This window comes from Phoenix dactylifera, chromosome 1 (genome assembly GCF_051530095.1).
Source record: "Phoenix dactylifera cultivar Ajwa chromosome 1, Ajwa_hap1_PhDact_Kaust_v1.1, whole genome shotgun sequence".
Taxonomy (NCBI): domain Eukaryota; kingdom Viridiplantae; phylum Streptophyta; class Magnoliopsida; order Arecales; family Arecaceae; genus Phoenix; species Phoenix dactylifera.
Window position 1 is genome coordinate 222,703 of NC_143190.1, and position 12,968 is coordinate 235,670.

General features: G+C 40.2%; 1 protein-coding gene across 3 annotated transcripts in view; it reads left to right on the top strand.

The window, feature by feature from the left end:
* Window positions 1-12,968, top strand: part of HOS1 (ubiquitin-protein ligase) — a 41,940-nt gene that overhangs the window by 28,251 nt on the left and 721 nt on the right. For 2 of the 3 annotated variants that reach the window (XM_008793138.6, XM_026805098.4), the window contains 3 exons: window positions 1,020-1,541; window positions 2,702-2,833; window positions 11,629-12,374. In XM_008793138.6, the coding sequence (XP_008791360.1) occupies window positions 1,020-1,541; window positions 2,702-2,833; window positions 11,629-12,374 (1,400 nt within the window). The remainder of the gene's footprint in view (window positions 1-1,019; window positions 1,542-2,701; window positions 2,834-11,628; window positions 12,375-12,968) is intronic. The other variant, XM_088715511.2, reaches the window with a different exon arrangement.

The following is a 12,968-nucleotide window of genomic DNA, read 5'->3' on the forward strand; positions in this document are numbered from 1 at the left end:
TAATCAATCTTCATACCTGCTGTTTTACTTATTCAAGCACTTGATTCAATTTTCTTTTTGCATGCTTTTGTTTTGTTATTTGCTTTGCAAGTGAGCTATCTTTGGCATGATGTGTTGATAGACTTCTGTTTTGTGCCATATTTTATATACTTGGTATGGCTAGAATTTGAGAGCAGCAATTAAACCCTTGTTTTTCTTTCCACTGTGCTACAGAATCCTAGGAAACCCGAAACTAGCGAGATTCCAGCACTTCAGTTGAGTCATGTGGGTTACTGAAATTCCTCCACAGCATCCAGAAATCTGTTTGAGAAAGCCTAGTAATCCTTTCTAAAAGCCCCCAGACCCTCTTTCGTCCAGACCTAACCCTAGGGCTGCATCACTACAGCTTGAAGATTTATGCTTATGTGTGATTGTTACGAACCCATCATCTCTCTTGAAAGTTAAATGTGGCTTAGAAGTCAGATCTAAGCCTTTTTGTCGGTCATCAAATGTTGTTTCTCGTTAGTTAAAAATGTTTCATATCTGGAATGAGAACAGGATGGGCAACTGTGACCATATTATGTTATCTCATTAGTGGATGGATCATGGTACGCCATACCGGCCTGAACCGGATGGTACATTGCGTACCGTACCGGTTCGGTATTGGTACCCGGTATGGGTGGCATATTGATACTCAATATGCCAAACACTTTTATATCGTATCGTACCGATACTGTGCTAGTATGGCACCGGTATGGGGTCCGGTACCGAGATAGCGAATCTTGGGATGGATAAAGCGAAACACCCCAATAATATCTTCCCTAGGTTTTACACATAAATACAGAGTGATGGACAGTGTTTTATCGAAAGTTCTGTTATTCAGCTGGATATGACTTGCAACATGGAGAGAACACTTGTATTCCTGTACTCCCATGACATGAACAGAGAATACTTATATAGTTATTGTTCATAATTATAATGGACTATTTTCAGATTAAAGTACATGAAAACCTGCAAATGTTTAATTTGTTCATTGACAGGAAGCTAGCCATCTTCTCCCAGAAATTGCAGGCTCGGAAACACACCCAAAGATAGCACAAGTTCTATTGGAACGTCAATGTCCTGATGTAGCATTGACTGTTTTACGGTGCACTGGGCGTGATGGCTTATGCACTTATGCAAATTCTGAGCATGATGACCCCCAATGTGTCTCGCTTGGCGAGGCAGTAACAGCTGTTCGGGTTAGAATTGAATGTGGTCTTCTTACGGAAGCCTTTATCTATCAGAGGTTACACTGCTTAAAAGCAAAGGAAGAGGAGTCTAGGCATGAATCATATTTGGCATGTTCCAGCAGTTCGAAACCTGAGTGTTGGATATACCAGGTTGAAATCTTGGTAACAGAAATTTGCTATCTCTGTATTCGAAGGAACCTGGTAGACCGAATGATTGAGTTGCCTTGGAATTCTCATGAAGAGAGGTATCTCCACAAGTGTCTCTTTGATCATGCCTGTCAAAATCCTTCGACAATATATGGTAATCTTCTTATGGTCTTCTATGTCCAGGTAATATCTTAAGTCTTACTTTTATATTCAAATGTTTCACCATGTACCTCCAGCATCCATGCTTTAGAAACTAAGATATGACTTCTATTCTATTATTATGATTAATTTCTTGATTTCATTTTGCCTAATCAATATTCGTGAATAATATATATCTTTTTGTTGTTTACCATACCTTCAAAAGCCATTCAATATTGAGGTTAGTTGATTGTATCTTCCTCTGCATCTGATAGTTTGCAAACTTATTTATATGACCTCCGCCAGTGTAGTATAATAACCTATAGTTAAAAGAAGCACCAGGAAGGGTCAACATTTGCCAGTTTACTACAACTTAAGACAAAAGTAGAAAAAAGTAAATAACAAAAAAGACACAAAAGTCATCATCTAGAATACATAAGTAATACCACATGGAGAGAATGTTATCATACAAGTTACAGCTGGCTCCAAGTATATTTTGCAACCTGACCCATGACCATTTTGTGTGAGTAGGTATTCATTCAAGTTGGTTGTAACTTCAGAAGCAGAAAATATGACTTGAGTTGCTAGAATTGCTTTTTTTTTTTTCTTTCTTTTTTTTTTTTTGAGAGAGGAAGGCCCCATCAATTCATTTCATGAGGTGAAATGAATACAAGGACAAGGAATTGGAGTTGGAGGTGAGGCAGTTATAGGGAACTAAAGAGCCCTGGATAAATCTTGATCTGCTCAGATAAACATTCCTATATCTTGGCTTAGTCAACATAATAAGATAACAAAATGACCACTTTGACTCAAAAACCCATGTAGCATGTATAACAGTTGCAAAGATATCCTTGCAGTTCAGGTTTCTTTAAGTATGTAACACATTAAGTAGTGCTAAGTTGGCTCATGCAATGGCATTGGCATCTATTTGTCTTGAGTTTTGACAGGCATTATAGTCTCAGCAAGCTTGTACTTTAAGAATGCATTACTCTTAAGAAATTCTTTCTATTGGATGTCTTAATTATGCCTAAGGCTTTTCTAATCATGCTATCCAAAACTTTTAGTTGATTCATTAATATTCTTTAGTACATTTCAAAGAGTTGATTTATTAAGAGAAGGGAAATTTGAATGCTATCATAACTGGCTTTTTCTTAATTCCATTTGAATAATTCATGATCTTGTAACGTGTTCCATTTCTTTGTTAGCGTTATCGATACATGGAAGCATATCGAGTTGATCGCTGTCTTCAAAGCCTGGAGCAGAATGTTCTGGGGACTGTTGATGAAGATGTGGCATCCAGGATAATATCAATAAGTCAGTGGAGGGCAGAATTAGTTGTAAGTTATCTTGCCTTAACTGTAATATGATGGAGCCCTCGCAACCAGGGTTGGCAACAAGAATCACGTGTTTTCAAAATCTTTTTACCATTCTATATTTAATCTTATAGAAGAAGATAATTCTCAACCCAAATATCAAAAGTGGTCCGATACTAAATAAAGCAGAGACGTCAACAAATAATAGTACATGTCCCTAATAATATAGAGTCGTGAAAATGTCGAGTAGCAAAACAAAGAGATCTTACTCACCAAAGAAATGAATAACTCCTACAGCAAAATCTAACCATTCCCAAAACAATAGCCAGTAAGATCCAACCATCTTTATTTTATGAAGTAAACAAATTTCTAAACAAACTTAAATTTTACCTAAAGTCATTAGTCCAAGTCTTTTAGGAAGTTCAAAGTCCAGTCTTTAGGTCTAGCTGAACTCCTGTGATCATTGGGAACCGACTTTGACTTAGAATATCAAAAATACTTTGAGGACCAATTTTGACCGAAATCCACATCAATGGCAATAACAAAATTTTCAACAACTTTTACAACCTTTTGATTATAGGGTGCTCTCTTCTTTATTGGAAAGCTGCAACTTGGTTATTGGGCTTGCAATGCTGCATCCACATTTTCGCACTCTGGCCTTTCTCTTAGCCAAAACGCACCACTCTTCTAGAGTAGGGCTTTTGTATGGAATAATTTTTGTCTTCTCGAAGCATAAAATATTTTTCTCAATTTGAAAAATATGCCTGACTTAAGCCCCAATTCTTACTTTGCTTAGTTCAATAGTACACTACATTCTTCATGAATTTATCTTGCTTAGAATTCAGAAAATTTGGCATCTTACCTAGTAAGTGAAATCTTCTATCATTCTAACTTTTGGAGAATCATCTGCAGCTGATGACCATGTCAGACCTTTTTATGTTTTGTTGCATGAGTGCAGCAGGAAAGTTGGAATTTGAGACATGATAATGAGTTAGATTTGGTGAAAGAAAAAATAATGACTACCATATTTAATTTTATTGTTAATAAAGAATGAACTATTTCTTTATAGCAATTATATAATCAAATATAAACAAATAAGATGGTGCGTTTGATTCTTGTTAGCTAATAAGAACTTTGTACATATATTTCTTATCATTATTTTTTTGTTTTATAATTTCTTGCTCTTTTACCACATTATGGATTTCCATGAGTCTAGTTCATTAGTGGTATCCTGTGTGGACATGTCCAATCATCATTTATTTTTCCTAGTTGGAGGTTTAAAGCATTTTTTAATATATACATATCAAATCTTCTAGAAAGGGAAAAGAGAGAACATGAAAGCTCATAATCTCTTTTTAAGAATTTAAGAGATATCAAATCAAACAAGAGATGTACAAATAATGAAATTCTGCATACATTCCCATGCAATTATTGTAAATTTACCCTCCGCAAATTTCTCTTTGCATGTATATCCTGAAAGTCATCCAGTATTTACAACAGTACCCCTCCAATTACATTTTTGACTAATGGTGTTAATAAGTGATGTTTTAAGTGTGAAATGACAGTATTACCTTTTTGCGTTAATACACCTAAGAAGTTGAACATTCAGTCTGCATTGTGTGAAGCTATATTTTTGCACAAATTATTCAAGAATATCGGTACAAAAGGGCAGTAAAGTTATTTTATGCTTAAAACAATTATCTACTAGCACAATTAGTCAAAGATATAATACCAGTCTCAATGATATCTTCAGAAACAGGACCATGCTGCAGGATAGTTAGGGAGAGAGAGCCAATATCGTGACGAGGTAGGCCAAAGGTAATTTTGTAGACCAAGGCTGATAGAGTATGAAGATTGGTTTAACAATTGGCACAAAGTAGCCACCTTGAGAGTCGTGCAGCAGTAGGAAAGCAACTGGTGTCAATTATTAGAACCACTAGGAGAGGGGACCAGGCGTGGATAGCAACCATCAGAGTGGGCAATTATTTTATTATAGTATAAACAATGGAATAGTACTTTACATATAAACCTCTCAACAACCAATCAAATGCTTCTTTTTGTCTTATTTTAGTTTTACTTTACTAGTAGTTCTACCATAGAGGAGGTATAACTTAGATTTTTATCGTAGCCTAGCGCTACATCTCTTATCCACCTTTGAACGATGGTGACATGGTGGCGAAAGTCCTTGAAGGTCAACGTACCTGGATCTACGCTACTCTTTGATGCAGGACAACTGCAGGAAGGAGAGGGAAGAAGGAAGAAGAGGGGGGAAGAAGAAGAGGAGAAGAGGAGGGGGAGGAAGAACCAGGCTTCTCACCTGGCTCTGGCCATGGCTTCACACCAGAGCTTCAGAAAGAAAGGAGGCTATTTCATTCAATCATTCATTCATTAACGTTAAACAAATGCATGGACCCATATATATAGGGTTACAAAATTAACAAAAGACCCCTACAAGAAAACAATCCCATAAAAGCCCTAAAATGACAATATGCAAACAAGCTCATAATATAAAATCAATCCAAAATAAAATCAAACCAACTGAACTGGCTGGATCCACTGGACTCTATGGCGACCGTAGACTCGAGTGATGGCTGATCTGGCACTGGCATCCGCACCAACTCTTTCCGGGTGGGAAGAAATTGACCTCGACGAAAGCGGCTCGGTATAGCTCTGGTAGTACTCCAACAAGTTCGGATCAATCTGCGGTAGCTCCTCGCGCGGGATCCAAGTATCGCCGGACTTTGGTCGTCCTTGCCAACGAACCAGAAAATACTGGATGCCTCTATCACTTGCAAAAACTATTTGCTCGGCTACAATAGAATCAATATACTCTTTTTGTGCTCGATGGAGGAGAAACGGAGATAAAGATGGCATGAAATCAGTAATAGGATAAGCAATTGGCTCAGGAGAGGTTTCAGCAAAAGAGTCATCAGGGATTGCAACCAAATCTTTAATATTAAAAGTAAGGCTATGACCAAAATCAAATGGGAGATCAATGGCATAGGCGTCAGTGCCATCCTTGTGCAACACTCTGAATGGTTCAATACTAAGAGACTGCAATTTCTTTATATGGATCATTACGTAACCTCAAGTTTGAAATTTTTTAGCATGGAAATCAGCTTGCATCTTATATTAAGCAATATGTGCATGAATGCCCTTATGGATTTTCTGATGCAACTTATGAATGTGTTGTGCAAATGCATATGCAAACTCAGAAATTCTAACATCAGTTTTGATGGGTTGTGCGAGGGCACATCTAACTACGCTCATGGTGGACTGGTTAGACTCTATCTGACTGTGCAAGTGAACTAGGTGTAGTGCGGGTGCACCCTAGAATTTCAGGTTTGTCATTACACTCTTTCTCAATATCCTGAATGTCATCGAGGTTCGGTTCATAGACTTGCTCCTCCAAGTCATTTTTGTCACCTCCCTGCTCTTGCTGAGCAATAACGAGAGATTTGTTAGTGCATTGGGAGGCAACGTGACCAAAACCTTAGCATTTGTAGCATTGAATCTTGAAATGTAGTTTGAGAGGCCCACCAAGAATTTTTTTGCCTTTAGTGTCTCGGCTTGGGACAAGGGCAGTAGGAGGGGGTCTAGGTTAGAGAGCCCTACAGAAGGTTTGGACCCTAAGGAATTAGGGCCCGTAGAAGTGCGCCATATGTCAGGGCACTTTACAAATATGGACTTAGTGTTCCATCGGTTAAGGAGATCGTCTTGGTAGCTAAGAGGCAAGTATTTTTCTTTAAGTTTTTTTTTTTATTTCTGTCCAATCAGTTATGGCAGGCTGACGTCTTCTAGCTAGAAGCTGTTTAGTGTTTTACCAAAAAAGCTTAGTTCGATCAATGAGCTTCATTCTGGCAAATCGGACCTTCTTTTCGTCAGACAAATTGTACCACTCAAAGAAGTGGTCCATTTCGTGTAGCCAGTCTGAAAATTTTTTTGGATCAAGGCGACCTTCAAAGGTGGGTGCTTCAACCCTAATGCTTTTCAGCACATTCTCATCATGATCACATGGCTCTCTGGGTTCTACATTATATCGATAACCCCTATTGACATTAGGGCAAGGGCTCTGTCCTCTATGACGAGGGTAGGTTTGAGGACGACCTGCAAAAGAGCTAGTGTCAAACTGACCCTAGCGGACCGGCTCTAGATGGTCTAGGGTTTCATCCTCGACCTCTGAGCCTTCCAAATGGGAGGCACTGCCTTCTTTGGATCCTATGATCCTCTGAAGAGCAGCCTCAGTTGAGTCTAGTCGGGCATAGGCCTCGGTGGACACTGTGGTTAGGTTTTCGACTACCTTCATTAAGGCTTCGATGCAGGCATCCATGGCCAGTTGGGACTCAACTGGGAGACAACACGACCACTACGAAGGTGCATATACCAAGGGTGCTAAATTATGCTTGGCCCTACAATGCTAAGATAGTGGTGATTCCTAGGCGGACTTAATGCATGAAAATGATGTCTAAAATACAACGTATATGCTCAATATAAATGGAAGCTAATTCCTAGCAATTAAAATTAGCTTAGGATTACGTAATAAATCTAGACAAGTAGTTGCAGTCAAATACTACTAGTTATTCAGTGTGTTGCAGGGCTGCATAGAGCCTCGACGAACTTTTGAAGATTAGGTATCCTACAATTAATAGCAAAGATAGGCTACTACTAGCATTTTGGTGTTGTCTGGAGTGGGTGTGTTGAATTTTTTTCAGAAAGCAATATCAATAGAGCACTTAAGAGTTAATTAATGTTGAATTTAGATAAACAAATAGAATTTTCAGTAAAGGAAGAAACCTGACTTGGGCTAGGGCGACAATTAGCAATGCGGTGCAGCAAGTAGACTCGTCAAAGGGCTCCAATTGGGTCTGATCGCAGCAATTCTGGGGGTCTGAATTCAGCAGCTCGTGGGCCTGATCAATTCTAGTTGGCGGGCTTGCGGGGCAGAGGTGGAAATGGGTCCTGCAGGCTAGAAGAGGTCAGGTATGATGGGCCTGCGGCCTAAAGGAGTTGGTTTGGGCCTGATGGCGGGACGGGTCTTGAGCAGATGGCGCAGGCCTGTTGGGCCCACAAGTGAGATGGCGTGGGTGGGCCTGTCGGGCCCGTTCGTGGATGAGAGGGTTTGGGGGAAAAGATGGAGTGGGCGGGGAGAAGTGGGTTTTTTTTTTTTTTGGGGGGGGGGGCAGGGGCGGCGGAAGGGGGCGGAAAGGGTAGCGATCGTGGGAGATTGGCTGCGAGTGGTTGGGGCGGCCGTGGGATGAAGGAGGACTTGCGGCGCTGGGGGTGGGGGGGTTTGTCGACCTCCCGGTGTCAAAAAGAGGGGGAAAGGCGGGGCAGTGGGGCTTCAGAGAGGAAGAAGATGATCGATGGGGGGAAGATAGCGATGGGGTTCGGGCGGTGGATGAAGATGCTGGGGCGGCGACGAAGAGGAGCGGCGGCGAAGCGGCGGAGGGGGAAAGATGGCGATGGGGTTCGAGTGGTGAGCATGGGCAAGGGCGTGAAGCGGCGACGGTGAGGGTAGAGCGGCGGAGGCGGAAATGGCGATGGCGGTGGCGGCACGGGTGGAGCGACGCTACGAGGGCGGCGACGCAATGTGCGATTGGGGAAGATGAATAGAGGTGTTTTTTTTTTTAACTCCGACCCGATAGGATCCGGGTTATCGGGCATGACCCGCTTCGATAACCTGTGATGGATCCGTCACGTGCGGATCACGTACGTTTCCCTTTTTTTCTCTTTTTCCTTTTTTTCTCTCCTTTTTTTCAGTCCGAATAGATTCGGGTTAGCGGGGAATCCGCTCCGGGAACCCTCTACTGATCCAGCTTCGTTGTGGAGGCTTGGGGCAGCGATGGTTACCTGCTTCCGCGGAACGCAATGACGGCCGGGCGAGTAGCCGTGGGCGGCGGCGGCTTGGTAGAAGGTGCCCTACGGTGACGACGCGCGGGGCCTCTTCTTCGATTTTGGGTAAGGGCGGCAGCAGCGCGGGGCGGCGTCGGGTCACTCAGGATCGAGCGTGCTCATCTTCTCGCGTCCGATCTCTGGCTTTTCTTCCTTGACGCTGTCGGGTTTGAGTTCTCGGCTGAGACAGGGAAGTCGGAAACTCCCCAGTCGGAAGGGAGGGGTTTTGGACGAGGTGGCCAAACTTTTTTTTTTTTTTTAACCTGGGCTCCTACGTGAAGAACAATGCCCATAGAAGCCCAGAAAACTGTGGTCTCAGGGGCTTTTCCACGGGAACAGGGAGGAAGGTTTCTTTTCTTCTGCGACGGTTCCGGATGGATGCTTTGTTATTGGGGTGGCTCCTTGCACGGGTGTGAACGAGGATCTCGGAGCTTTGGCGATGGAGCCAAAGCTGTTGGCTCTGATACCAAAGTTGATGCAGGATAACTACAGGAAGGAGAGGGAAGAAGGAAGAAGAGAAGAGGAGGGGGAGGAAGAAGAACCAGGCTTTTCACCTGGCTCTAGCCATGGCTTCACACCAGGGCTTCAGAAAGAAAGGAGGCTATTTCATTCAATCATTCGTTTACTAACCCTAAACAAGTGCATGGACCCATATATATAGGGTCACAAAATTAACAAAAGACCCTACAAAGGAAACAATCCCATAAAAGTCCTAAAATGACAATATGCAAACAAGCCTATAATATGAAATCAATCCAAAATAAAATCAAGCCGACTGAACTGGCTGCACCCTGTGGCGACCGTAGACTCGAGTGATGGCTGATTTGGCACTGGTGTCCGTACTACTCTCTATCCTCTCTTCGATCCCCATCATTATCTTTCTAGCTAATTAGATGCCGATGGCATGCTTGTGCACACCAACCTTGTTGCTGTTGAGACTCGACGCCTTTTTGTGTTGACAAACCGAGTTTTTTGGAACCCTAAGTTCCTCGGTACTTGCCCGAACGGGATGGAAAATCAGCCAACAAAGGGTAATTATGCAATGAACCATATTTACAAGGATATATGTGAAATAAAAATTCTAACAAGGATAAAAATAGATAGAAAAGACATCATCAAAATTATCATGTGAACCTCTTGATGTTGAAGAAACATCTTTCAGTCTTTACTAAGTGATGATAAATTAGTCTTTCACATTCCATGTTCAAAGATAGATATCAGAAAATCCTTTTTTCACTATTTAATTGGTTCCACCACTTCTCCTGCAAAGACGACCTCTCTCTTTATATCTCTTTTGTAAGGAAATTCTCTCAAAACCAAAATCACCACTTCTCAATGCTTCCTTAAGAGAACATTTGGAATATAAACACTGCTGACATCCATGTTTGATTGACCTACAAAAAAAAATAACTGTGAAGTGTTTCTTGGAACATCCATTTGGCATATCTTGTTAAGATCTTCCATTTGTAAACTACTATCAAATTTGAGCATGTCCATAAACAATGTACATAGACTTCGGACCTTATGATTTGCCAAACAGTGATCAATCCTGAATACAAAGAAAGCAAGATGCTAACAACAACTCGTCTCAATATAAGTCAAGCCATAATCTCACCTTTCATTCCTAGGCCCCACTACGTAGCTTTCTTTATACTCAATAATTCCTGTCTGTAGTCTGAAAGCAAGTTGGCATGCTCTGCAATGCTATCCTGAATCTCTATATATCATATACCTCTAATTACTCTTAGCTGCAAGAACTACGGCTTATCCCAGTTGTCATATACTTAGCAATGAGAGGTTCTAGATTTGAGTCTTGCATGGTGCATCCCGAAGTATTGGGATTTTCATATTTATAATGTAGGTGGGTCTTCCTCCTCTCTCTCTCTCTCTCTCTCTCTCAAAAAGAACAAAAATCTTTGCAGATCTATTCTTCACTTGCTAGTGTCTACTCTGAACCAGTTAGGACTGATGAAATAATCTATTCTTCTCTTGCTTTACCAAAATCTCTATTTCAATTTAACGTTTATAATTTCACAAAAAATGATGAGATGTTTCTAAAGTCTATAACTTGAATGACATCTTTAACTATATATGCATGTATTTTGCTGAACTTGTATCTATGCATATGTTTTCTGATTTTTCCCAAGTATTGGTATACTATTTTAATATTGGTTTCTATACCTTAAGTTAAGTTTGATGCATGGGCTTTAAATACAGGATAAAAAAGTAAATTTTTTATCAACACCTTGATGGTTATTAGAAAACCTAGGAAATCAAACTATGAAATTAATTCTTGCTTCTAATGCGATCTCTCCTCCATAAGGCCCCCATGAGTTGTCTTCTTACCATCAAAGTTAACTTCAAATATGGAAATTTGTATCTTCCGAACCACAAATTCTTCCACATAAGGTTTTGCAGTCATATAAATCTTGGCTATCTTGCTTTAACATGTACCTCATACGTGCTTCCGTACCCTCATTATTTTGTTCTACTTTTTGGCTTCTATGACCGAGTCAACCTCCACAGCCCCTCTTGATTCAAGTGACCAAGGAATGGAGCTTCTCTACTTCATGTCCCAACAGTCTTGTCTGTCCCCTAAAAGAACACCTGCCAATAAAACCGCCTGTCCTGAAGTTGACATCAATTCCAATTATTAGCTTAGAATAATCGAGGCAAAGCTAAAATATAGCACATGATTCAACTACTCTAACAGGAGCATGCTATCTGAATTCTGAGTTTAGTACGAGGACAGAAAAAAGAGGTAATATAGAAAAATGTTCTTTGATGGTTTAGTTCCTTGTAATAATTTTTAAGAATTTCTGACACTACTTTTTGCGAACTTATGATGACACTTGTGTATATTTATTCTGTAAGCGTGTCTTCAAATTCTTCCATCCCTTACAATTTATGACATGTCCTCTCAACAGGTTAAATGTCTCGATTTGCTGCCTGAGGTGCAACGACAAAAAGTTATGACCACAAACATGGCCAGTGATCATTTTTCTTCCCAGGATGTTCAAATGACTCCCTCTTCTACAAATTTTGCCCCTATTCTTCAAACAAATTTACATTCTCTCCCTTCAAACAAAATTGATGCATATGCAACTACAAATAGCACCATCAGTAATGCCCGTCTGGAATCTGCCAGCAAGGCTCCGTCTATTCTCCAACACAAGCTCCTTGCATCTCTGGGAAGTCCTACTTCCAGGATGAATTCTGTAGCTGCTGATTTTGTGTCTTCATCAAAATCCCAGGATGGGGAGAATTCACTGTCAAATAATAATAATTTTGCAGACAGGAGAAAGCAAACTGATAATAGACAAGGATATCAATCTGCTGACCACTCAGTTCCTATAAAGTTTCACTTTGGTTCTCAGAATAAAGAGCTGAGTGCAAATGTGTCTAGAGAGCCTCAGGATGACCGTCAATTTCAAGATGAAAAAGATTCTGTGAGGATGGGACCATCTGATGTCATTGTCTATACAGAAAATTCCCATGCACTTATGCCCAGAATCACTTCCGTTGATCGCAACTATCTAGTAAACACATCTTACAGCAATGATAGTTCAAAAGAATTAATTCATGATCAGAATATGACAAGTTCAGGCAAACAGGATCTGCTGGATAGATCTTGGACCAAGATCTCAGATGAGGCTAATATAAGCTCATGGAGGTAGTTAACTGTCTAATCAAATTTTTATTGTCGAGACAAATGACACTTATTTAACTGTCCAAAATTATTTCTATGTACATATTTAAGTATGTTATGAATGTATGTATGTATTGGATTACATAATAAATGTTAAACATTTGTTATAATGTTTGATGATTCCAGACCAATGATAGGCCATCCAAATTGAGGATTTGAACCGTTGAATGGGATTACTATAAAAAGCCTAGAAATAGTTTGTGTTTTGGTGGTTTTTAATCTAAGTATCAAGTGGACCAAAAAAAAAGAACAGTCTTAGTAGCATGATACTATGTTTTACTATAGTCTAATCATCAATATCTTGAATTCAAATCCACCCATCTTTTAAGATGTGTGAATCATGACCTATGATATGAATTTCTAATTTATGTGTAGTACCAGGTATTAGCCACTAGTTCCATTGGTATCATTCATTTTTGTATCCATTTAAGGTTAGAAATATGCAAAACATGTATCTTTAAGTTTCTAGGTATTTCTTTTAGGCTTAAATTAAATCAATACTGTGGATTCTCGATTTGGATGGCCAATGTATACGTACACACAAGTATGTATGTATGT